Source organism: Etheostoma spectabile, chromosome 9, assembly GCF_008692095.1.
Source record: "Etheostoma spectabile isolate EspeVRDwgs_2016 chromosome 9, UIUC_Espe_1.0, whole genome shotgun sequence".
Taxonomy (NCBI): domain Eukaryota; kingdom Metazoa; phylum Chordata; class Actinopteri; order Perciformes; family Percidae; genus Etheostoma; species Etheostoma spectabile.
In genome coordinates, this window is record NC_045741.1 from 36,978,404 (window position 1) to 37,004,987 (window position 26,584).

At 41.0% G+C, this 26,584-nt stretch overlaps 1 protein-coding gene across 18 annotated transcripts in view; it reads left to right on the plus strand.

The window, feature by feature from the left end:
* celf5a (cugbp, Elav-like family member 5a) overlaps positions 1–26,584 on the plus strand; it is a 192,538-nt gene that overhangs the window by 152,724 nt on the left and 13,230 nt on the right. For 3 of the 18 annotated variants that reach the window (XM_032525649.1, XM_032525651.1, XM_032525653.1), the window contains exons 4-7: positions 470–598; positions 4,206–4,285; positions 14,226–14,390; positions 21,941–22,106. In XM_032525649.1, coding sequence (XP_032381540.1) covers positions 470–598; positions 4,206–4,285; positions 14,226–14,390; positions 21,941–22,106 — 540 coding nt within the window. The remainder of the gene's footprint in view (positions 1–469; positions 599–4,205; positions 4,286–14,225; positions 14,391–21,940; positions 22,107–26,584) is intronic. The other 15 variants (XM_032525658.1, XM_032525660.1, XM_032525663.1 and 12 more) reach the window with 9 other exon arrangements.

Here is a 26,584-nt window from a genome sequence, read left to right on the forward strand (position 1 = left end):
TACAGTGTGCTGTGTAGGAGGTTAGAGCTGCCTGGAGCCCCTGGTTCTTTTAAAGGACCAAAGACTTGCTCATTGTGTGTGTGTGTGTGTGTGTGTGTGTGCGTGTGTGTGTGTGTGTGTGTGTGTGAAACCTCTTCATTAGTCTTTCCATTGCTCTTCCCCCCCAGCCCCTGACCACTCACTTACCCCCAGCAGCTACAGTATATGTGGCCATATGGGACTAAATCCAGTTATACTAGAGAATAAAATGATCAGTCTTGGAAAAGAGATAATACAATGTGACTTGAGCCCAACCAGCGCTAAATAAACCAAGTCTTTGTGAATGTACAGTATATCTGTGTTTGCTTCCATGGAAATAGAGACTTCATCTAAATTAAAACCTGTTCCACTAACGATAACGTTTTAGACAAATAATATATACAAATAAGCAAAGTTATAATTTAACCTTTTGTGTTGTTGTTTGTTCCAGAAGACAGGAAGTTGTTTGTTGGGATGCTGAACAAACAACAGACTGAGGAGGATGTTTACCGCCTCTTCGAACCCTACGGAGTCATCGAGGAGTGCACGGTCCTAAGAGGTCCTGACGGAAACAGCAAAGGTAGGGGCCATGATACAGTTGTCAGCTTTATTTAGGTCACTGACAGAGTAGTGACAGTGTGTGTGAGTGTCTACTTCAACTGGGGTATGAAAAATATAGTATGTGACATATGCACCAGATATAGGTCAAATAGCAAATAATTACACACATTTTTACACCACTCTGTTTGATGTTCTAGTCTGCTGCAGGCAGTGACAGAAAAGTTAGCCTGATGTGTCAAATACTGTTTGATTGATGTCTAAGGAACTAAAAGAGGAGTTACAGGGCTATTAGTTGTTTAGACTTTATTTTTCTGTTCTATTTGTAGAGATTGTATTATTTAATATGTGGCAGCAGGCCCACAAAAATTGAAACATTTCAAAATCTTGTCTTATTTAAAAAGGAGATCATATTTTTATTTTCTTTGTATGAAGACAGCCTGGCAAGTTTTAAATGGAAATATCTGTGATAAAATCCAAAGGCCCAAATTGGGGGGGGGGGGGGGGGGGGGGGGGGTAGTCACAAGAAAAACAAGAAAAACCCAATGTTATGAGTAGTAAATCCCATCCAACGCAGCTATGAATAAAAAAAAACTAGTAATTTTAAACCGCTGACTTTGCCATCGCAAACTTTCTCAGCATATATCTCGTTTCTACGTTGCAAAGTGTTAATCTGAAGCATTTTGTCCTAAGAATGTACTGCAGGCACTCACTGTAACTCAGATACTGTAGTGTTGTTGATATCCTGCATGTCTTTTTAAGACAGGCAAAACTTTTGGAGATATCAATTCCTTCTGGCATGCAGCAAAGAGCAAAGCGACCCGTGGTTTTTCATTCCCTAAAGCCTATTCCCGAGCCAGCGCTTATGGAAATTGTTGTGGAATTATTTCTAAAGGGGTTTGAAGCCAGAGCGTCCTGAGTGGTTTCGAGGAGAAGGGAAAGATAGATGTCAAAACAATTCAAGTGTCTCCATTGTGAGGATGGTTGCAGCCAAGGGAAGGTACCAGTGGTGGAAAATAACCAAGTACATGTACTCAAAGCTTTAGTGCGTAACTTTTTATATTAATGAACGTCCATTACATTAAAGCCACTGCCAACTGAATTGATACAAAGCTAATTAAGACTATCAGCCTATAGTTTTGAAAGTGGTGTCATCTGGAAACTGTCTGGCACGCATGAAACTCAACCAAAGACCTCTTCTGTAGTGTCCATCATGCTTTTTTTAAGCCTTCGTTTTGTGAAGGAGTGGCCGGGCGGTGTGCGATTATGGAAGGCTTGTATCATGTGGATGCAACAACAGTGTTGTTGTTATTGCTTAGAATTCGTCATGGGGGCGCACTATTGATTTATTTATCATTTTTAAGTTAGTCCGACTTTACTTGAGTAGTTCCACTTCATGCCACTTTATAGGTCTATATTCCACTACATTTGACAGGCAAAGAATGCACTTTAGTTGCTAATTACTTTGCAGATTCACATTTTTATACAAAATATTTAATCAAATAAATCCTAATGCATTATCATAGATTGAGCTATTCCCAGCAGTATTTAAAGTAGTTGGCTCCATCTTTACTAGCCATAACATTAAAGTGATGCTTACACATGAAGGTATTAAATGTATGATCCAGTAACAAATGCTGTTATTCTGAAATGGGTAATTTTGCATAATTAGTACTTTTGGTACTCAAAGTATGTGTTCTCTACTTTTTGTCAAGTAATATTTTTAATACAGGATTTTTACATTGTGGTATTGTTGCTTTTACTTAAGTGAACTTCCACTAGTGGATGTTGCATTCCTCTCTGTGGCTCTACAACAGTTTCTTTTGTTCTAACACTAAAAACGTCAGACTCCAAACATCAGTATCATGTTCATCTTGGTCCGTTGATGATTGTCAGTCTTAGTTTGTTTTTGTTCTAATAAAAACCTAGACAAATAAAACAACCCCAATAACCCTTGGGGGTAAAAACAGGTCTGTTTTGCACTTGGCCATCACAAAATCCTTTCTGTGCAGAATTATGTGTGACAAAATAATTTTGTAACTGTGATAGCAGGATATTTTATCCTCCCTAGCTATTGAACAGTTGCACAGTCTTAACTACATATTAAAACTCCTGTTTGGTTAGTAATAATAAAAACTAAAACAGAGGCAAGGCATATGGCAGCTTGCAAAGTATGTTAAGAGTTAAACTGCTAATTATATTGGCATGTAATTTGTACTACTGTAGCAAAGTCCTTGTACAGGTCATGCCGAGCTTTAGCTCTTTTCTATCCATATCTCAATAGGGGGCGGTGGTTTGACAGCTGAATGAGCATCTTGATTGGCTGGTGTCCACAGGGGTAAGCCCATTATGAGGGGAAGAATGGCAGGGCGGCTGGGTCAAGCAGCATAGATGATAAGAAGAATAAAGTATGAAAGATTAAATAAGAATAGAAAAGAAACTTAAAATGAAATGAAATTAGGTGAAATAGGGTATAATTATAAGAGGGGATGGTGGCTCAGTAGTTAGTACTGCTGCCTCACTGCAAAAGACCCAAGTGCAGTCCTCACACGTTCTGGGTGTAGAGTTTAAGTGTTTGGGTTTCTTCTGCCCTCTAAGTTACAAAAACTAACTCCAGAGACATGCAAGGGGCACTGTATAATCTGCACACACATTGAGAGTGTGTGTGTTGATTCTTTAGCTTTGTGATCATGTACCAGTGGTCTCTGCCTTTCATCCAGTGCATCCAGAAATACAAGTGGATAAAGATGGTAATTGGATACTGTTTCATAATTGTTTTTAACATAAACATCAATATTGTTAATATTGTTACCTTTATTGTATTGTTTATTAAGCATGGGTACGCAGGGAGACCATACTAGTCTTGAAAATGGATATGTGAATGAATATGTTTATGAGTTTGTTTTAAGAAGCTATACGATTTGTTCAAGTCAAGCAGTTGGTGCCAGAGTACTGAGAGTTAGTCTTTCCAAAGTAGACAAAGTGAAGCTTTAAATCAAGTTTTCTAGTTGTAAAAGAGGGCCATACTTCAGTTTCATTATTGAATAATTAATGTGCAACAGCTCACTCTGTGAATCCACAAAAGCTATCTTCAACTTGGTGTCTACTGCTCACAATAATCCTCAAGGACATTAGAGCTAAGAGTGTTGGTTCTGTGGTTCCTGGCCTTTGGACAGACATCGTCATATTCACAAATATTGATCAGTACATCCTGTTGTGGGAACAATAAACTCTACAAAGTTCTTAAATGGAGTGGTTTTCTATTTAAAAAGCATTACAGTTGCAGCTAGTTTAGCTAGTATTTAATATGCACAGACAGGCATGTGGTGCTAAATAGCATGCTTTTCTGCTCCATCAGTGCAATCTTTAGCCTGCGGCTTCTGCCTGCCTGCCTGCCTAATGCCTGGAGTAGGGCAGCCTGCTGTGCAATGAGAGCTTCTCACTGCACAATGATTTCTGTGGTGTCAAATACAACTCTAAATCCTTTATTAATATACTGTAGACTTTTAAACTCACTCAATTGAATACATGTATATACTGTATTGTGTGCGTGTGTGTGTGTGTGTGTGTGCGTGCGTGCGTGCGTGCATACCTGCATGTGTGTAATGTGCATCTGTTCTCTCTTCCAGGTTGTGCCTTTGTCAAGTTCTCCACACATACTGAGGCTCAGTCTGCAATCAGTGCCCTCCACGGTAGCCAGACCATGCCAGTAAGTACAGCTCTCTCCCTTTACAAGTGTAAAAATAGAAACACATACACACGCCACACAACATCCATCACATGCACACTATGTACTAATCACAATAGCTATGTGCAGTCTACCTCTGTTGATTAAGAGCTGTAAACTCTTAGTTTTGAACTCACCCCTGACTTCAAAGTTCAAAGTTTTAAATCAATTTATAGAAGGTGCACCCATCCTCATAAATATCCCTGCTTTAAAAACAGATACAGCCAGAAATAGACGTATGTCTCTTTAATTAACATGGTACTTAAAAAAAAAAAATCCAAATCTAATTTCCAGATAAAACTGTTTAGAATGATAATTGAATTTTGGGTGAGTCATCAATCAGTAGTTCTGCTTGCATAATCAGTGACTAACTCCAGTGTGAGATTACATTTGCTTGTTATGTAAGCACACCGTGTCCTCTGAATTCTCTCTGTATTGAATTGACTATGAGCGCAAAAGCTGTACTGCTCATTTGTATGAGTCTCATGTTTAGGCATGGTCCCTGTATACCTGATGGTGTCAAAATAAAAGCTACTTACTCTCTGCACTCCAAACCTGAATGGAGTTATTGTCCGTGACATCCAGCAAGCGGACAGAGAGTCGCATCCCATATTATATATTCACTTGAAGTACACTCTGCTTTTATACTTAATTTTGTTTTGGAACTCTCACCTCAGAGAAGCAGGGACCCTGAACTCTCCCACACCCTGTCTGCCAGATGTTGTGTTTCACTATATGATTTTATTATTAGCGGTTGCCAATGTGTGGCAGAGAGGAGAGTGAAGGACTAGAAGCCAGCTGTGCCATTTTGGCGCAACCTCCGAGTCAATCTAAGTGCAAATGACTTCAGGTCATGAGGAAAGACTCTAGATGTCCATTCTCCATAGATACCCTCCTTCTCTGTTCCATCCCCCATATCTCTGCTAGCTCTCTGCCCTCACTCGTCTCTCTTTGGCAGCCTCTCGGGATATTAGGCAATAGACTTGTTTACTCCACCTTTCACCACATTGGCTGCTGAATTATTCATCTAACTATAAGCAGGGGGCAAAAGAGAGGGGAGGAAGAGTGTGGAGAGTGTGTGGGTGGGGGAGCAGAGGGAGAATGAGTGAATGGACAGGATTTATACCTCCTGCTCTGGTAAATTGATTATAGAAATCTGATCAGCATCTCATATCCTGTGGCTGCTGGAGGAGAGGGCACAGTGTGCCTGCCTTGCTGAGATTAGCGGACCACCGGTGGACCATTACGCCTCGGTAGGACTGTGCTATTCAGAGCAAAGTGTCCATCAATGTAGCAAGGATCTGGAAAAACCTTGGGCCAATTATCTGTACCCATTTGATCCTTATTGATTGAAGTTGAGTTACAGCTGCAAAAAGAAATCATGTGAAAGAGCATTGATGAAGTTAATAAATAAATAATCTTGCCATAACACGTTTGGATACATTGAATAAATGTGAATAAAGAAGAAAACAGACCATCGTCAGCTAGAATACAGGATCCTGAATTTATGAAGAACATCATTTGCCTTGCAACTGTTATAAGCAAATGTCTCATCCCTACTTCTCTAGGGCTAAAGGAAATGATTAATTCTTCTAATGAAATAAGAAGTGCGTGCGTGCGTGCTGCGTGCGTGCGTGCATTCGCGCGCATGTTTACTTTACTGCCACACCAAGGCCGTGACTGTTGACCATGAATAAAGCCCAGCCAATAGCATTGCTAGCTGAGGTGTTGAAGTGCACTGAATATTAACACTGTGACTAACTACAGCAGTTTGATAGATCTACTGCCAATCCCCCAAAGCATGAGCACTGGCTTCTTAGAGTTTATGAGTGTGCGCACTACGCACGCACACATGAATGCATGTGTGTGCATACATAAACATGTACCAACAGATGCACTTAGTGGCTAGTGCATTTGCATGAGCGCAGACACACACATATACACACACACACTCACATGCACATACTCTTTCTATATTGAGCCTCTCACTGTCACATGCTCGTACAGCCACAGGCTAGGGTCAAAGGCTCCCTGACTGATCTTATTTTCCAGTTTGGAGGACTTGAGCTGAATACATTTGTGTTATTCATGTAGAGTAGGAGTGGACATTTTGTATGTATTATGTGTGTGTGAGTCAGGAAGGAAAGAGAAAGTCCACATCTGTGCATGTATGTAAAGAGTATGTATGTCTGCATGCAAAAATGCACTTGCATACGTACATGTGTCGGAAATATACACTTCTCTGTCCTCATCCAAATAAAAAATAATGATCTGCCAATAGCTAACTACAACATAACGTCACTTTATAAAGGTTGATAGCAAGAAATTGTAAGTGGATGAATAATAGAACTGCATCGGCAGGTCACATATAAGACCTTGGCTGGATCTCCATCACACCCTAACCTGCCTCCCATACACACCACCGTCGCTCAGCCGTCTTGTTCAGCTTACACACACAACCACACACACACACCACACACACACACACACACACACACACACACAACACACCACACACACTCTGCCACTGTTCAGATATGAGTGGCTCAATTAAACATTTAAACGATAGAGCTGTAAAACAAATTGCCAGGATTCAGCAGGGCCGTGTAGGAAGTAAGTCCCAGGACATAAATACACCGAGATGAGGGGGGGGTAGGGGGGGCTGTGTGTCAGGTCCGTAGAGCCATACAGTATTTTTCACTCCATATCTGCGTCAGCTCAGCCTGGGTTTAAGGCTGTTTCAGCTGACACAGAGACTGAAACAGAAACACTAGAGCAAGATGATCCAAATATAAGAGCAGAACAAATCAAAGCAAATGAGAACAGGATGATTGAGAGTGAAGAGAAAAGCAAAGAGGGTTACAAAAAAAACATCCATATGTGATCTTTTCCATTACTTCAAACAGAGAATAAACATCTTCAAGTGACACGAGTGCCAGGATTTAATACTCAACAAGACACATTATTTTAATGTACAGATCAATATGTCACTGCCTTACCTAATGATAAAATCAAAGGGTGGAGGGCAAAAAAGCAGCATATAATACATATGCTGATTCAGGTCAGAAAACAGCAGTGGACTCATTGTGTATTCAATGAGATGCAGAGTTTTAATGTCAGTATTTCACAAGGATGATAGATCTTTGTTCTGCTACACATTTAACAATGTTCTGCCTTTATACTTTTAAGTTATTGTTTATTGTTTAAGATCTGTCACCCCCCCCCACAAGTATTTCTACCTAGGCAATTTACATTCTAATGACCTAATAGATTAAAGTCATCCATTATTTGACTGGGCACGCACAAAGAGGATATGTATTTATGATTCCATGGGTGGTAATGCCTTATCAGTACAATAAGCATGAAATAGTATTAAGCAAAGGAAATAAATTATAAGCTATATACTGTAACACCAAAAGGTATACACAGCTGTACTAAAGCAACTTGTTATTGTGACAGCGGGAATTTATGTGTAGTGCTGGGCAAGTTACTTTTAAAAAGTAATTAGTTACTTCGGCACCAATTATAAAAGCAACTTGTTACTTCAGAAAGTAACTGTCTTGAACACCCGCCCAACTCTACCTCTGATTGAGTAAAATGAAATTTTACTCCACCTCAGCCAATCGTCAGCATTTATGCGCTTGTCTTGTGCACGCACTGCCCCCTAACCAAGGAAGAACAATAAAAAAACGCATGTTTTTGGCAGTAACGATAACAAGTAGGGGTGATCCGAGTATCCGGCTGAAACGAGTATCCGGCTGAAACAAGTATCCGGTACGGATAAAGCACTTTTGCCGAGTACAAGTATTATACGAGTAATATGAGTCAATATCCGTGCTCGGATTGAATACATCTCCTCAACTGGCCACGCAGCGTTCTGTGATAATCACAGTGCCCCCCCCCCCCCTCCCACGCCCACTCTCGCTCCGTCAGTCAATCGGGTCTGCGGATCTGTCCCGTTAACGTTTAGGGTTTCTTCAGCTTCAGGTTTGTTTTTAACTTCGGTTTGTAGTACTTACATAGTAACCAGTAGATTTCTGGGGAACGTGGGGTTTGTAGTCCTTACATAGTAACCAGTAGACATGTTTTTGGTGAACGTGGGTTTCAGACGTGCTGCTTGGTTTAAATGCAACTCCCGTTGGTCTCTGCCATCGGAGATTTTTTTTTTTTTACAGTCAGCTGCCCCCCCGCCCCCTCTCTCTCTGTGTCTCTCTCTTACTCACTTACCTCCACACACACACACACACACACACACACACACACACACACACACATACACACATATACCTTGTGTGGAAATAGAAGAAAAAAAAAAAAAGAAAAGAACCAAAAACAAAAAAAATCACACTGATCATAAAAAATAAAAAGTTAAAAAAAGAAAGTTATATTGAGTATGAAAACTCTTGTTCATTACATTTTACTTCATAATTGCAACCGCATGTGTTGTATTCATTGTTGCAAAACGCTCTGTATATAGTTTGTTTGTTACCATGACAACACCATTGATCTGAAGCCCGATGCTGTCATGTAAATAGTTTTCAAATCAGCAATAAATATAAAAATTTTTGATCAACTCATATCAATTGCATGCTTAAATAACATACATGCTGTACTCGCTCATCCCTAATAACAACGTTATTAAGATGGGAAGAGTAATCAAGTAGATGACTCGTTACTGAAAAAGTAACGCTGTTATTTATAACACTGTTATTTATAACACTGTTATTTATAACGCCGTCCTTCCCATCACTGGTTATGTGAAACTTATCATAACATCAAAACAAAAAAGCCTGGTCCAAGGAATTTTTAATATTAAGTCTTAACTGCTTGAATATAAAATAGTTTTTTTTCCCTATGGTAAGCAATGTGGATGGAATATGATGCCATATGTTGTGAAGAAACAGGCAGCTTTAGCAGCAATACATTCTGATTAAAGGAGGCAGTTTTTATTTTGCAGGCGGGGATGAAAAAGTATCCGTTGTAAGGATGTTAAAATCATCTTTATCAGAAAGAATGGATGTATTTCTTAATTAGGGTTTTATGCTCGCACTTGGAATGGGCTGAATCATAGTTTGACTAACTCATGCAGACTGGGACACCATTAAAGGAGAATTCCGGCCAATTAATCTTGATCGCTATGAATATGTGTGTACTTTCGATTAGAAGAAAAAAAAAAAACGAATCAGTGCAGGCAACACGGAATAGCTGCACCTACGTGTACAAGCTTGCACTGAGCTAAAACAGTGATTGTCGGGGCAAGTTTTAGAGTGCTTTTGTGCCACTTAACAGACACATAATGCAATTAATTTGTCTGTGCAACATGAACAGGACCCTTACGTGACAACAAGATGCGTTTTCAACTCAGACATTGTTTAAATTCGCCTACCCTTTCTCTGTCCTGCCGGATGCTTGCTCGCCCTGTTAGCTTTTAGCTGCTAGCTGCTGTTTGTAATAAGTTGTATTCAGCCAGGCTTCTGTGATTATCATCACGCAGCAGTTCCGTGTGTATTTGTAGCTCATCCATTTTGTGCGTGATTGATCTGGTGTTGGCAGTGTCAATTTGTGTGGTAGTTCTCTTAGCCGCGCTAGCAGTGTTGATTTTTATTTAAAAGTTACTGTCTCCAAACTTGTACAGTTAAGAAAACAGAGTGACTGAAAGAGGATGGGATAATGGACAACAAATTAGAAGTTAGGCAAAAATGCAGAAAAAAAAAAAAATGGCCAAAAGACAAAATAAATTAAATTTTGTATATATACACATGATCTAATAAGACATACATAAAATAATTAGGCAAAACACATATAAGCTGTTTATCTAATGTATCACATTACATCTGACCACCTCATTTTTCATTAAAACTTGTGTGTGACAAACTCAGATTTACATGAATTGTGAGGTGCAAAGAGATTCCAACCCCTCATAAACAGGACACAGGATCAGTTCTCCTTTCTAGTTTTACCCTGCACTAATGCAAGCCGGCATATGTTAAAAGTTAAAGAAGTATGGGATGTATAGTTGGGTGTGTATCTTAGACAGACACCAAGCCTCTTTGGCAATGAGAAGGAACTGTAAAGAGACAGACTTTCCTTTTGGTTCTGGATCTCCGTAGTGCCTTTTTTTTATCCTCCCTGTTTAACTCCCCTTCCTTCAGTGGCTCTCTAGGCAGCTGGGAGCCGCCTGGCAGGGGGATTCTGCTCACACTTGGCAGCTTAAAAATTTAATGAGACTTTTACTTCGCACTTCATCCTGCTCTCTTTATAGCAATGGAGATTCTACTCACTGATAGCCTGACAGGTCTAACTGGGGAAACCTGGGATATAAACAAATGTGGCATTGGATGCTTAGCCGATAAGCCATAGGATTCAGGTGTCCTAAGGAGAAACAGTGGGGGGGACAAAGTCAGTGTATAGACCTCCTTGAAAAAAGATTTGTTGAGAGTGGGACATACATGCAAGCATATAAAAGAGAAAGGCACAAGGCTGTTATACAACAAGACGTTTCAATTCACAATAAACCATGTTTCTATCATTCAATCAGACACACTCCAGTCGAATTCTTGTTAGAAAAGAGGTTGACTTGTTCAACTTACCGTATTGGTCCGAATATAAGACAGGGTTTTTTTCCTAGAAAAAAATGCGGTCATCTTATAATCGAGGTCTAGACTTTCAGCAGTTCAAGTCGTAGAACGTTAGTGCCGTCACCTGTTCCAACAGGAGGAGCCAATAGAGGAGTCAGCTAATAACTATAGAAAGAAAATGATCCATAATCCATTTTATTGTAATGTTACAAACAGCTGGTCGAAAAAGCAGAGTTTAAGACAGAGCCTCAACGAGCGCCCGAAAGCACGGTAACATTATATGGTGGAGAGAGATAGAGATTGAGTGAAGAGAGTGAGAGCCCAGCGGCGTTAAAACAGACCCTTGACTCAGAGAAATAAAACGTGATTTCTCCGATTCATCACTAGAAGTGTAATTGTAGCAAGCATCTTACTATCACTAATGTTATCCACATTCATACATAGACAAAACAAATGAGATATCTAGATATGAGAAAAAGCCTGGAACTCGGAAGTAGAACAGAAGTACAACTTGACAGAAAAACATGGGCAAGGCAAGCCAGCTTTATTTGTATAGCACATTTCAGCAACAGGGCAATTCAAAGGGCTTTACATAAAAAGATTAAAATAGTAAAAGTTGTAGTGCAGTACAAGAAATTAAACATTAAAGAGCAGTTAAAAACAGTTAAACATATAAAAGCAGCTAGTATTGAACAGTGTTTAAGCTGCTGCCCCACACACGTTATCGGGGCACAATAACCATTTTTTGGAAACCCAAACTTTGTTGACCAATAAGGTCGCTCTATAGAGGCAGAACCACACGTCTTTACACTCTCATCCATCCACCACGGGCCCCTCAGGATCTGTGTACTCTGGTTACCCATAACCAACAGTGGAAGCACTTCTCATTACACTACAATATAGTTGTCACTATAAAACGTAATGATGGGATGCCCATCACCAGAGCAGTCATTCAGCTGAATGCCTTGGAAATATTTACCGTTAATTTAAATGTCACACTTTCATCTAAAAAGTTGTTGAAAATGTTGAAAATATTATTTTAATCAAAAGATGTTAAAAACAACAGCCTACATTGTTTTATTCAATGTGTTTCATTAGAATTATTTTCAAATAAAATTCTCAAGTAAATATCCAAAAATTAGTTTTATAAAGGGAGGGTCGTCTTATAATAAGGGTCTTCTTATATTCAGACCAATACAATAATATCCTCAGATAATAAAACTCAGCCTTTCCCAAAAATTAGAGAAGCAAAGCAGGAACACGCAGCTCTCATTGCCAAAGAAGATAGGCCTTTAATAGCTTTTTTTTAACTGTGAGAAGGAGGTTAAAATATTCAATATACTGTATACTAGCACATCTCTTCAGTATTCTGGTCCTGCTCTGCCCCGTCCTGGACTCTCCCAAAGTTAAACCTCATAATAAAGTTAATGATGCAGATAGTAAATAGATGGACATACACAACAGGCAAAACCCTAAACCTGTAGCTGTGCCAAAGTTAACCTTGAAGTGACTGAGCGTAGTCTTTATATATAAAACGTTTGTGTGTCTCTTCTAGATTATGTTGTTCTGTCTCAATTGTGTATTCTGTTGTTTGTGGAATTGTACACAGCTCTCAATAAGCTGGAACATTGTTGTTCCAGTGTGACAGGATGGCACTCACAGCAAGAAGCAAAAACAATTAGTCACTCAGCTGGCCGGACTAAAGATGTCAGCCGGCTTGACAGTCTGACAATTAGTCTGTCAGCCAGTTAGCCAGACATCTAGCCAACTAGCCTGCCTGTTAGTCAATCATTCAACTAACTAGACAATCAGCCATTTAGTCAGGCAGCCAACTAACCAACTTGCCTCTCAACCTTCAATCCTGGGATTCAACCATTGAGCAAGCCAGGAGGAGAGGGCTACGGGGAATATTGAGAAAAGTGGGGGAAAAAGAGAAAGGAAGTGGATAAAATCTATATGCTACAGTCGGAGGGTCCAGTGCTTGTCTTTGAGCATCTGTGTAGATGTCTTTATTAGCAGAACTCCTGAGACCTCAGTGAGGGGAAGATGCAGACAAAGGAAATTAAAAACAGAACAGTTGATTGTGCAATAGTAATAAAGTTAGTATTACAACTGCCATTTATAACAGTTTGCCTACAGTCCAACACAACTCTTGCCAGGTTTCCCCCAGATCTAACCATACAGAGAAAATACCCTCTATAGCCCCTTTAAAAGCCCCAACCCCCAACCTTCAATCCAGGCACTTCACCCGTCACCACTGTTATTGACAATCTTGCATCAATTTCAGGGGGCCTCTTACCGTGACTGACACACAACCTTTTCTACACTGTCAGATCAGAGTAATATTTCGGCCTTTCATGTGGATCGATTGGCCAGTTTGGCCGGTGCAGAGGGGAAGAGAGGCGGAGCACACGAAAGGTCAACTGTAGTGCTAAATCATTTTAAGATTCTTAATGAAGGGTGTGTGCCAGACACACCTGCTGTTTCATTATTGTGCTGCAAAAAGATGTAATAGTGTTGATAAGCGGATGGATAGGCAGAGCCAATGAAAGAAAGAGGGAGGCTAAACGAAGGGCAGAATGAGAGAAATTTGACCTAAAAGCAACATTTTCTTTAAAGAATACATTCACCAAATGCAATGGGAACCCCTGCCAATTGTAGCTCTTATTTCAAATCATTGTACATTGCAAATCTTTTAGCCTTATCGCTGAGAAAGAGCACCAAGGTTACATATATGTATTGTACTGGAGAGGGAAAGCTGAGGGAAAATATGAAGTATGTCATGCACAGCGCGGCTGCTCTGCCCTAAGTGACTTTAACATGTTAAACACTGATTGTAAGAACGGAAGGTTTCTGTCTGCACATCTGCTTACAGAGCAGTTCACTCAATAAGCAGAACATTTTTATTCTTCACATATCTCTGTTGGGTTCATGTTTATGTATGCCAGCCACAAAATAGGGAGGCACGATTCTCTGCAATTATACAAATGTGCAATGATGTTGTATCTAGAATGGCAAAAAAATTACAGGAGCTCACTAGATAATAATGTTAACACTGGTCAACGTTGCTAATGAACACGGCATACTAAGAAATCAGAAATAATAACCAATAGCATTCTTTTTGCTCTTGTAGTGGACTTTTGTTAGTGCCTATCTCTAAATACATGGTAAATCATAACAGTCACGTTATGCAAATGATTCGTGAAGTGGCTCAAAGCCTTTTGGGGATAGAGGATGCTGTTAGACTGTGATCCTACTGTTGATTGACTGACTGAGTGTTGGCATTGAAGGTGCTTGCAGTAAATCAGGGTTAAGTGTCTGTGCTGTTTTTCTCTGATTTTCAGTTCTCTCTACCCCCTCAGGGTGCTTCCTCCAGCTTGGTGGTCAAGTTTGCCGACACAGACAAGGAGCGCACCATCAGACGTATGCAGCAGATGGTTGGGCAGTTTGGCATCTTCAACCCAGCCATTGCCCTTCCCTTCAGCACCTACAGCTCCTACGCACATGCGGTGAGTTTGAAAAGACACATGTACTAAAGCACACACAGAACACATAAAATGCAAACACATTCAATTCTAACATACATATACACAGCGGTTGGTTAAATGCACTTAAGGAATAGCTCACAACATGCCGTGGTAACAAAATAGGCCCTCCCGGGCTGGCTGCCTGGACATACAGAGGCGGTTGCTATGGCACACAGGTAACACACTAGCAACTAGCAGAGGCTATTTCACTTGCTTATTGGTAAGGGGTTGTTTCAAATTCACCAAAGTCACACAAACTAACCTATCGAGGCAGCGGTAGACCAGCAACTCCTGTGTTCAGCAAGTTAAAATTACCGTTTTTGTTAAAGGAGGCTTAAAAGAGAGCATAGATTACGGCTTTACTTCACTGTCAGAAAGACGGTCTGACGGCAAGGTAAAGCTGTGAAAATAATAATATATGAATACAGTTTCCCCTAAAGGGACACTTTGCTGATTTTAAACCAGCTCTGTGTGGGAATTCAACTCATCAGTCTCCTGGGGACTCTGCTTGCCTGGCTGATTGAGGTCTTTCAAATAAACATCAGAGTTAACATAGAGCAAAAATTCAAGATGGCTACCAGCTACGACCTACGGCTACGATCCTGACTATTTGGATAAGCAAGACCATCTCTGCGTCTGTCTCCATCTGTACATCAGAGTGGCACCAAGGCAAGCATGGAAGACCACCGATTGTGACTTCTCTGATCCTGCTAGCCAGTGTGCAGGCGCAGGATGTCGGGAGCTGTAGTGTCCTATCACCGAGACTTGGCTGGATCCTGGAGTGCTGTTGCCATTCAACCGAGTGACTCTTTTTCTCTGTGTAAATCCGATGGCCACATTCTGCTTCATGATTAATCGTGCACAGGTTGAAGGAGCTGATGGGATTACATTTCACTGGAATTGTACAATTTCACATGACGAATAAAATTAATTGGTTGATTAGTCGATTGAAAATGTATTTGGCAAGAGAACAGGTCAGCTCAGCAATATGAGCACTAGTCATTAAGGAAAATAAAATGAGAAACAATAACATGTAAGATAAGATGGGATGACATAAATAAAAAATTGCACTACATACATATATCAAAACGAGGATTGTGTGTGAAAGTGACAAGTTTATCCAACAGTATTGCACAAATGTAATGAAAAAAGGAGTGAGACGTGGGATATGGGAGAATGGAGCAAAATAAATGGACAAATAAAAATAAATCACTATGTACATATATGAGAAGAAGAATTGTGTGGGGCTCAATAAGTCCCAAGTGATGCTGTCTCTTTGTTTGCTGATTAATACCATGCACATCCTTTTTATTTGACCTATAATTCCCAGTTGACTAGTTCAGTGTATTGTTGAGGTGGAACCACAGATGTGTTAGAACTCGTGACACATGGGATACACAATGTAACTCCTACATTTGACCTTTAGCTTGGTTGTTCTTCGGTCTAAAAAAAACATCAGGCATTTTAACACATGATATCTGCCACTGAAATCTGTAGTTTTTAACTTTTCTAGTAATTTCATTACATAGAGACTTTGTATTTGCGCATTTGGATCCCTACTTGGTAGACATTGTCATAAGTGAGTTAGCTTTCCAAACTATTGTCACCACCCCTTCTTCGTCCTCTGCTCCTCTCAAGCAATGCTGCTGTGCCATTGCATTCAGACTTTCACTACCCACAGCACGTAGGCACACACACATTTTTAGTTAGCTTGTAGCCTCCAACCCCTTCATCAGCTTCCCTCTGTCCTCATACCCCCCCCCCCCTCAGGGCATGGCACCATACACACACAGCAGACCCCCGGCTCTTGATGAGTTCAGACAGCCCTATGCAGCCCCTCTCACCATGCACCCGCTCTACCTTCTATCACACTGCTTCTCTACCCTTCCCTTCTCCCTCCCCCTGTCCCTCCCTCTGGGCCCATGAGATGCTTCAGGGGCCACAGTTGACTCAGAATATTCCATGGGCCACTTATCTGCATACAAACTTTCTTCTGCCCTGCTGAGGCAGAGCACACACACACACTGCCCTGACGTGCACATGCATGCACACACGCACCACCTACTTGAAGAAGGCTAAATTGAATTTGAGAACAGGTTTTCAACCAGCGCTGAAATAAAAACCTTGGCCTCGGTCACAACACACTGCCCAAATACACATAAACATCAGCAGAGTATTTATTTACAGAGAAGGAGGAACACAAATCAATTTTTTCTTGTACTTATTTGGATGTTAAAGTTAAATATATATTTTTTGCAGTCTCTAAATGCCAGAATTAATGGTTGATGTTAGCAAGTTCTTGGGGGCTTATCCATTTCCCTCATTTTCACATCACAGCCATGGGACCCAGTGTGAAATGTGCAAATTGACCATCCCAGAGTAATTGCGAGGCCATCTCTTGTGCTCTCCCCAGTAAAACTCCCACCTTCATTACCATTCATGAAATGCAGCCCTTTCCCAGGAAATGTGGAGAAATGCAAATGTTTAAGGGGTGGTGGAGGCAGTGGTGGTCTGCGGGGAGACCATTGTGCCCCGCTCAGGTTGGCCATGACTCTTATTTACTGTGGCAGAGACCCGTGTCGACTCATACAGACACACACAAGGGTGTACACACTCACGCACACGGTGCAGCGAATGTTCTCTCTCTCTCTCTCTCTGTCTTTTTCTCTCTCTGTCTTTTTCTCTCTCTTTTTCGCTCTCTCTCTCTCTCTCTCTCTCTCTCTTCTCTCTCTCTCTCTCTCTCTCTCTCTCTCTTATACACACATATAATATGACAAAGAGCAGGATGATGCTAGAAAATTGAGTTGCGAGTGAAAGTAACAAGGGCACGGGGATACTTCAGCATTAGAAAGAATCAATTACCATTAAATCTAAAGGAAGAATTGCACGTATGTGGTTTCTCAACACACAGATTATACAGCATAAATGATGTTAGTGAAGGTGAGATTCTCCTTGTATTAGTATTATGAATCACAGAGACTGCATATAATGAATTTAGCAAAATAACGAAAGTCAGTGGAGGAACTCCGAGGCAAGGCAACCTTGGATATAAAATCAACCCAACTTTTGATAAAGTAATGGGTGCACAAGAGGTAGTAAAGGATTATCAGCAAGGCTCTTGTTTTCATATCTCGCTAAAGACTTATTTTAATAGGTCTAAATACCGGTTTCGGGCTGCTAGTTACGCAATAATGTGGAATAAAGGGAAATACTAGTTATCTTTAGTGTGGGTGTCCTGCTTGTTCAGCGGTAATGATTACATTACAGTCATTGGTGCTGGCTGCATGTATATGGTGTGCAGCCTCGATACCACTGTAGCCACCGGGAATGTGCTGAAGTGATACGACAAATGTTTCTTCACTGCAAGATAAACTACACATATTCCCCTAAGACGAAAAACCTGCAGTGACACAAAAAGGACATTATCTCCAAAGACACATTACATGTTCGCCTACTCTCCATATACACTGGCTAAGAGAAGTGGAGCTGGCACAGTATAGAATACAGACGTGGGGAGAGATTGTGTATATATAGCTTTAACCAGGAAGTACAGTAAATGGTAAATTCAAAGAGCTACCTCTCTACTACAGCAGTGGATAGGATTATAGAGTTGAGCTGACAGCCAGTAAATTGGATTTTAGTCAAACCAGGGGGAGGAGGGGGCTCCGAACACAAATTGGAGGGGTACAACACTGACAACATATGCCAAATATGAGAAATGTGCCATTTTTACGATAGACACAGACGCTGGTGTGCTCTGACAGGAGACATCCTATTTGCAAAAAGGTGATTTCATAAAACACAAGCGGAAGCAGAGCGAGAGAGTGAGGTTCCTTGTTTTATTCCAGTGTTAGAAGTGAGTGATAATAGTTCTCCCATGAATCACTGAATGCAAATAATAAACCAGCGTTTATTGCCTTTTGTATTTCTCCTTCCAGACACAAACATCATATTTGTACACGATTAGATTTGATTCAAGTCACTTTTCTTCCTTTGTCTCCTAAAGCCATGTCTCTCTGCAACGACAGCCATTTTAGCTTCCCTTGGTCCCTTCAGGTGGAAAACTACAGTACATGCTGTGTCGGGATACAAGAGAGAAGTTTTAGATTTAAAGGGACCTCCACCACTGTGCCTCTCTTGTCTCCTTAAAAGATGCACTGAGTGTGAGATAGATAAATGAAATGAGAGAAAATGGTTTAACTTGGTGCTAATAGTGACAGTGTGTGGGTGGATGAGAGGGAGGAGGATGACTGTAAACTCGCATTAGGAAACATCTCCCCCTGTTGGAGGGACTCACATTCAAACAGCACACATGAGAAATGATGGTAACAGATTAATGCATCATTTAGCTGTGCTATAAACTGCCTACACACACACACACACAGTCACACACACTAGCATGTGTGTGACCTGGTTTAGCTGTATTATACTTGTGAGGACTAGCTCTACACACACACACACACACACACACACACATACACACACACACACACAACAAAGTGCACCACATGAAGAAAAAAACTATTCAAATCTCTCTGTGGAAATAGAGCCTGCCAGCATGGAGGTAACAAATGAGGCCCTTGAGCTTGAGTCTTTTAGTTCACCTTATTGACCTACTGTCTCCCTCTCTCTTTTGTTTTTTTTTCCCTTTTTCACCTATCTTGCTCTCTCTCCTTTGTCTCTCTCTCCTTCTTTGTCTCTCACTCCTACTTTCTCTCTCTCTCTCTCTCTCTCTCTCTCTCTCTCCCTCTCTCTCCCCGTCCCAGGCCGGTTGGGCTATAAGGGGTCACATGTGACAGAGCTGAGAGTCAGCGAGTCACAGAGCAGCGCTACAGAGATAATTGCCATGTGATAAAGAGGTGATTGCCTGCTGGCACCAGGGGAGAGTAATGCCATCAGGTTGCAATAAAAAAGCAGATGTCTGACACTAAATGAATGCTGCTGGAGCCCTGGCAACTTTCTTTGCTCCCTTTCATCTCACACGCTTCTCTTTTGTTCCCCTTGTTTCTGTCTGCCTTTTCTTCCCTTTTTTCCTTTCAAGAGAAAACAGAAAAGGTTGTGTGTCTGTGATGATGAAGACTCAGTTCTGCTTATTCTTTATCAGAGACATTTGCTATCTACTGAGTTGTGCATAAATAAAGAAAACGGGAATGGACTTTGAAAATCTCTGTCAACATAACCACTTTGCTTTCTGCTCTTCATTTTTTCTTTATCAGAGCCAGTTTGTATTAACCACTGCATTCCAACGTAATTATATGCTTGGGTTTCCAATTTGCTGCATTTGAATTTGAAATGAAGCGTCGATGAATGCCAGAGTTGTTATCCATGACAATCTGACGGATGGCATTAAGTGTTGCATTATCTAAAACATTCATTGGGAGAGAGGATGGTATTCTGGAGACACTAGTATTTACTCCTACTCCATTATTACTCCATCCATGCTTGTAGCAGGGCCACAAGGCACACAACAAATAGGCTGCAAGCTTATTAGAGTCAGTCCTCAGTCCTCACTGATAGCTGCGAGCAGAGCCAGAGAATAGACAAAAACAACAGTGAGTGGAATGGCAGTGTATTTATTCTGTAATACCAGCCCAGTCAGACCCTTCATCCTGAAGTCCAGCCCTGTTCACATCCTTAATGAGGGGCAGTCACAGCATTGCCAAATCAGGGGAGCCTCAGATCCTTTAGACCTCTTTGTTTGTTTTTGTGCCATTGCTTTTGTTTAGTTTCTTGTTCCTTTGCTGTCTTTTGCAGCTATGCCCCCTTAAAGGCTCAATTCATCTTATTTGGAAAGGAATGGATGATTTCCCATTTGTCACGTTGAAATTATGCAAATGACAAAAGGCGTTAATAGATAGCAGTGGCAAGGCATGTGGCTAATGGATGAGATGCCAGCGCTGGGCATTCTACAGCGGGACAGCTGCTTTCAGGTTACCTGACAGGGGCACTGAGGGAAAATAATTGGCTTTTCCGTTGCAGGGTCCCCATGCAAATACAAGCAGAATGGCATTCTATACCGCCAGTGTCTCACCATATCGTCATTAGCATTAGAGCCAGTGGCAGAAGAGTTTGATTTCTGCTTATGCGAGTCATTCTCAGGCCACGGCCATCAGTAGCTCCCCTGACACATTAAAACCCATTAAACAGATGCAGAGACAGGGGTAAGAGGCAGGTCTAGCTGTGTGCCTATATCACACAGGTCTGCATAGCTACACAGCCAGCGAAAGATTGTTGATAGCCTAGGTAAACGCACTGGTTCACAAGCTGCAAAAGCCATTGTTCAACGATGGATTTTCTTCTGAATTAGGCATTCAGCATGCGGTTTGCACAGAGAGAATTTAAGCCGAGTACGGAAACTCTATAGTAATAGTCTCTATCACTCTTCATGCGTGTTTTGTGTGTGTGTGTGTGTGTGTGTGTGTGTGTGTTCATGAGGGCAGCGGTGCATGTGAGCAAGAATAAACACTGTGGGCTGCATTTGATGGAAAATGGTTTCAGCTCTCACTTAATGCTAAGTAGAAATGCAGAGTGAATGAAACGCTATTGATTTTATCTCTTTGTGAAATTGTCCAATGTGTGAAAATGGACTGCCATTTAAATTTTTTGACTAACATGCTATATTACTAACATGGTCTGGAATCTATGTTGCTTGCCTGCATAAAAAAATATTGTTTTAATGACTCAGGGTCTGGATTCAGTGACACCTTAAAACAACCAAAGTAGACAATGTTGTTTGGCAAATGTATGTGTTAAGAATGTATGTATGTGTCTCTAAAGCAACTTTTCAGTGGCAAACAAATGGTCATTTAAGGAAGCTCCAACCCCAAATGTATTCTGTTTGCAAAATGCTATCTAATTTTGGCAAAACTAGCCCAAGCAAAGGGCTAGTGGTTTTCTGATATAATTATAAAACAAAGCTGATTGACAAAATTGATTCTCTGCATATCAGGCAGCAATTATTACAAATACATCAGAAACATTAGAGATGGGGCCAGGGAAAACAGGAGTTTTAAATCTGCAATTTCTATACTTCCAAACTTGTGAAGTTTGACTATTGTAAGGGAAAAGTATTGCAACACTTCTGCAAACTTTGCCTTTTCCCTGAGCACAGAGATAATGTCCACATGTCAATGCCTTGATTTGTATGAGCCCAACAGACAGCTATTAAATCTTTTCTGCAGCTGGTGACAGGCTTCCTGCTGGGAGGATAGACAGATTCACTAAACATAGGTTGACAGGCTTCTTTTTTCTTCCCTTTCTTTTATTCCGCTCTACTTTCTCTGTTCTTCCCGTGCACTATCCATCCATCAACCGCAACATACATCCCTCCTTCTGTTCTACCCTTGCTATGTTTCTCTCTCACTCCCCTTCTCCCGTCGTCTTTGTCTGACTCGTTCCCGACTTACTATATTTTTCATTACCATCTGTCCTCCCCTCACCTCTCTCACACCCCACTCTCCCTCCTGCTCTCTCACACACCCCCATCCAACCCTCCTTTCCTCCACCCATCTCTCCGTGTCCCTCTTCTTCAGCTAATGCAGCAGCAGGCAGCCATCATGGCAGCAAGCCACGGAGGTTACCTCACGCCAAGCGTGGCTTTTCCCGCCACACAGATCCACCAGATGGGGGCGCTCAACATCAACAGCCTCCCACCCACCACCATGACCCAGGTGTCGGGTGAGTTTCATCAAGCCCTGGGTGAGCACTTAGTTTAATTCCCTTTCTTCTTGTAAGTGTGTGTGTGTGTGTGGATTGAGGGTTGGTTAGTGATGCTACAAACAGGATCTTGTGTATGCTTGTGTTAATGTCTTACTGTAAGCAAATAGGATTTGTGTGGATACATGCCAGTTAGGCTCTTGTAGGTCTACTATTTTTATAATAATGTCTGTTGGAATATACTGTAAATTGTGTGTGTGTGTGTGTGTGTGTGTATGCATGTACATGTGCGTGCGTGTGTGAGAATAAAACTAGAGCTGCAGCAAGGCCAAAAGGAAAGGTGAGTTCTTACTGGTATTCAGAAATTATTCCGCTGGACAGAAAGAGACGCTAGGATGAAAAATACAGTCAGTTGGATTTGTATATTTATGTTGTTTGTGAATGCAGAAAATATTTGGGGATAGCGGCAGCAGAATAAAGAATATCAATAAGTAAGTTTACAGATAAGGCGCTAATTTCCCCGTGGTGTTTTGACCTTGCGCTTTGAAGCACTTGTGCATGATCTGCATTCAGTTGGTTTTGTTTTCCATAACAAACACCTCCTATGCAGATACATTACAGAGGAAAGGGAAGGACTTTGAAATACCTACTCACTGCATAACATTAGCTTATTCAGCAGTGCTTCATTTTCCTTGAGACAGAGGAAACTTCAAGATTCTCCACTCAACAAAAGCACGAGCCGAAATAAATAATACAGTAGCCAAGTCTTTGTTGTGCTCAGCTCACCTACTTTGTCAACACTGCAGTATTGAGTTTTTAAGGTGATGACTTTGGTAACTTTAAACCAATCAGTGTGAGAGAGAGAACCACCACCAGTGCAACAAGGCCTATTTTAGATTACCTTTACAGCATCATAGGGATCCTTACTAAAAACACTTGGTGCACTATATCAAATTCTCTCTGCACTGTGGTTCCTGTGGGAAAGTAAAATATTCTCTTAAGTTAGTATTCTGTTCGCTTTTTCATCCGCAGACACAAAGAAAGGACAGTTTTATTGTACAAATCCTGTTTGGTTCTGATTTACAACAGCCAGTTGCATTAAAACTAGAAAGGCACTCGGAGAGCGCAGACCTTCGCCAAAGCATGCCTTATCTCACAATGTAAATGCAGTGTGAATTTTACAAGTCAGTTTATTCTGACATCACATGAATGCAGCACAAACGCCCTATCTAGCAATGTTAGCGCAGGTGAAAAATATGTGTATAGCCCCCATGTGATTCGCATTCACTCCAAAATGTAATGGGTTCTTCCTTGGCCCGTGCTACACCCTTTCGCCAAGTTTTATGAAAATCAACCCAGTAGTCTTTCAGTAATCCTGCTGACAGAAAACATCCTCGGCAGAGGTAATGAACAGGACAGGTAGCAGACCAGGTGTGGAAATCAATGCTACAAGACCCTGATTAACCTTTAAATCACAAATGTATCCACCTCAAGCCAATGAGCAAACGCATGTACATCAAGTGAGATGATGGAACATGCTGTTTGTGTATAGTACATCTGCAATCATTTTAAACATTGGGCAATATATCTTGAGAGGAGATCCATTTGTCAAATATTCATGGTGATGTTTTCAGTGCAAAGTGTGCACTTTTGGGCCGGTATAATCAATCAGAGACTGATTAAAAGTGGAGTTCAGTCTTGCTGAGAAGCCTCTTATTTTGATGGGTAAAGCACTGACAGTATGGCAATTCAGATCTTTGTGTTCTGCATGCATACCTGTATTTTGCAACACGATAGTGCTGATGAAAGATTGTGCAACCGTATTGCAAGGGTGTGTGTGTGTGTGTGTGTGTGTGTGTGTGTGTGTTGTGTGTGTATTGGAGGCTTTGTCCTCCAGTCTGATTATATTTTTTGTGCAGTCTGTGTATCTCTTTTGATCTGTAGCCTCTCAAAAGTTCAAATCAGTGCCATACTCTAAAGGAAATATTGCAAAATGTTGTTAGATATTCCGTGAAAGCTAAACAAAACTGTATAGGAAAATGTAAGGCAACGTTGTTTCAATTGGCAATTCCAGGAGCTAACAATTTGGCCTAAGCAAAAAAACATGTTTGTGTCTCATACAGAAAAAGGAGGAAAGGAAGAGGAAGTAAGTGCCTCTGAGTCTGTGAATCTGATGTGTGAAGTGGTGCTATTTACAGGATGCTTTTGGACATGCTTCTGTTTAACCACAGTCGACTGATTACCTTTCATTATTGAATGCAATCTATTATTAATCCTTGAGAGAAAGCATGGCTTTCGTGAATTCTCAAGGACTATCATAAATATGAAATGTTTTATTTCCCCTTTCTTCATTCGTTACTTTGAGTGTGGCTGTCAGCATCTGCAGGAGTGGTAGTGTAGCTTAGGTATACACAGCTATTTTTCTCTACCCCTTTTTTCACACTTATGGCTATGACTTATTTAGAGTTCATTGAAGGAATACATAACATTACTGGCAAGGCTGTCTGTATAAGTAGGCCAAGAAACTTTGACACTATTTAGAGATTGTAGAATGTCTGCCACGAGTCAGTGGAATAAATCATTGTAATATCAGAAGCTGTTTTTAGGGTCTCGGCGCCGGGTGCTTCTCTGCTTCGACAGAGGTGTAAATTATGCATTAAGTTGCCTGATCAACCAAATTAGGGCTCTAAACAAATCTGTGAATTCTGACATTTGGCAGCTGTGTCAATTGTACAAAAACATAAAAGATAGGAAGGTGAATGTCCCCTTTTGTTCCAAAATGAGAGGAATTGCCAATTGAGAAGTAGAATACCGCCTTTCTAAATTACCTACACGGCTCTACATTACCATAAATCTCCAATAGTATCTTAATAGATGGAAAACCCTGCCTGATCTTGTGGTAAGTGTGTGGCATTAATCTTTTATTCAAATGATCAGTATAACCTCTGTAACATAAAAAGTCTTGTTTGTGACAGCAAACTGAAGTACAAAGAGGCTCAGAGGTTAAGGGTGTTACTCTGAAAACAATGAGACATCCATTTGATTAACAGATGCAAAGCATTTAAGCTTGATGGTGCATAAGCCGTTTGCCAGATGGTTCAGCTGATTAGAGCATGTATCCTTACAATGATGCATGATGATGCTTTTTGAAAATAATGTTCACCAGGTGCCGCTCCCTGAGCACTGCAGAAGAAATAAAAGGGAAACAAAAACAAGAGAGAGAGAGGCAGAGTTAAAGTAACAAGAAGATAGAGAGAAAGAGGGAGATAAAGAGGAAGGAGAGGAAAGGAGGAATGGAGCAAGATGTGGTTCCTGCTGGGTATATGTGCTGAGGAACATGTTGTGTCACTGATGCTTTGTTAGGATGTGAGAAGTGTATAATCAAAGTCACTCTAATGTTCTGTTGCTGCTCTACACTGAAGATGTACATATTCCACAAAATATACTGCAGATGCTCCACAGCCAGAGACAACCCACTCAAACAGGCAGGCTGGATGTGCCACAACATCCCTGCTGGATTTGTGCATGGATACACCATTGATGCATAACACTTCCATGGTGACAAATACCATGAAGCTAATGAGCTGTTTGACACAGTGATCTTTCTCAATAGGCGCACCTGTCCGTTGCGACGCATCATACATGTTATACACACATTTTATATTTAATGGCCAAGTCTAATGCAAACAAATGTTAAGGGCAGGGTAATGAAAATGAAAGAGAATCCCAGAGATGTACTGCTGTTAGTGACGTATCACAGGCAAGCTATTTGGAACAGAACACAGTTCTGTTGTGTGTTCAGAGCCAGATGAAACAGCTGAGGAAATGAACACCTGTGTGTCTTAATTGATGCTGTAACCTCCAGCAAGAAATGCATTTACTGTATTTTCTTTTTTAAAGGCTTCACTCTTCCCAAGATTACTTTTACAATCATTTTAGCTTCAACGGCAAAGATATCAACTTAGAAACATGTCCAGGTGCTTGAGTGTGCTATTGTCTCTCCAATATAAAGGTACCCCCTTTCAGTTTAAATCAGGCCTATTGCATAACTATCAAAGCCCAGGACCGCAAGTGGACAGTTCTACGAAAGCAAATGGTATCCCTGTTCCTTGTGTGGGTGACTACTTTCAGAGAGCACAGCCGCAGTTCTCGGCTTGACCAAACCTGATGTGTGTAACCAAAACTGAGCTTCGCACGAGCAGCAGAGCTTCACATGCTGCCCAGCTGCACTGCTCAGGGATCTGAATGTCAGGCACATTGATATGGTCAATGCATTGTATGTACTTTAGCCTCAAGAGTAGGGCAGGCAGCACTAGAGGCTCTGTTGTATGGAAGTTGTATTTAGTACATTGGCCTACGTTGCATTGGATACTAAAGGTTAATGGTTTGAGTTTCACATAGTCCACTTTTAAAAATCACAAATACTTTATAACCATCTGTCTGTTATGTCCGCCATTGTTGTTTTGAATCAACAGTTGTGGCCGTCACACACACACACCTAAACCACACCCATATCTGTC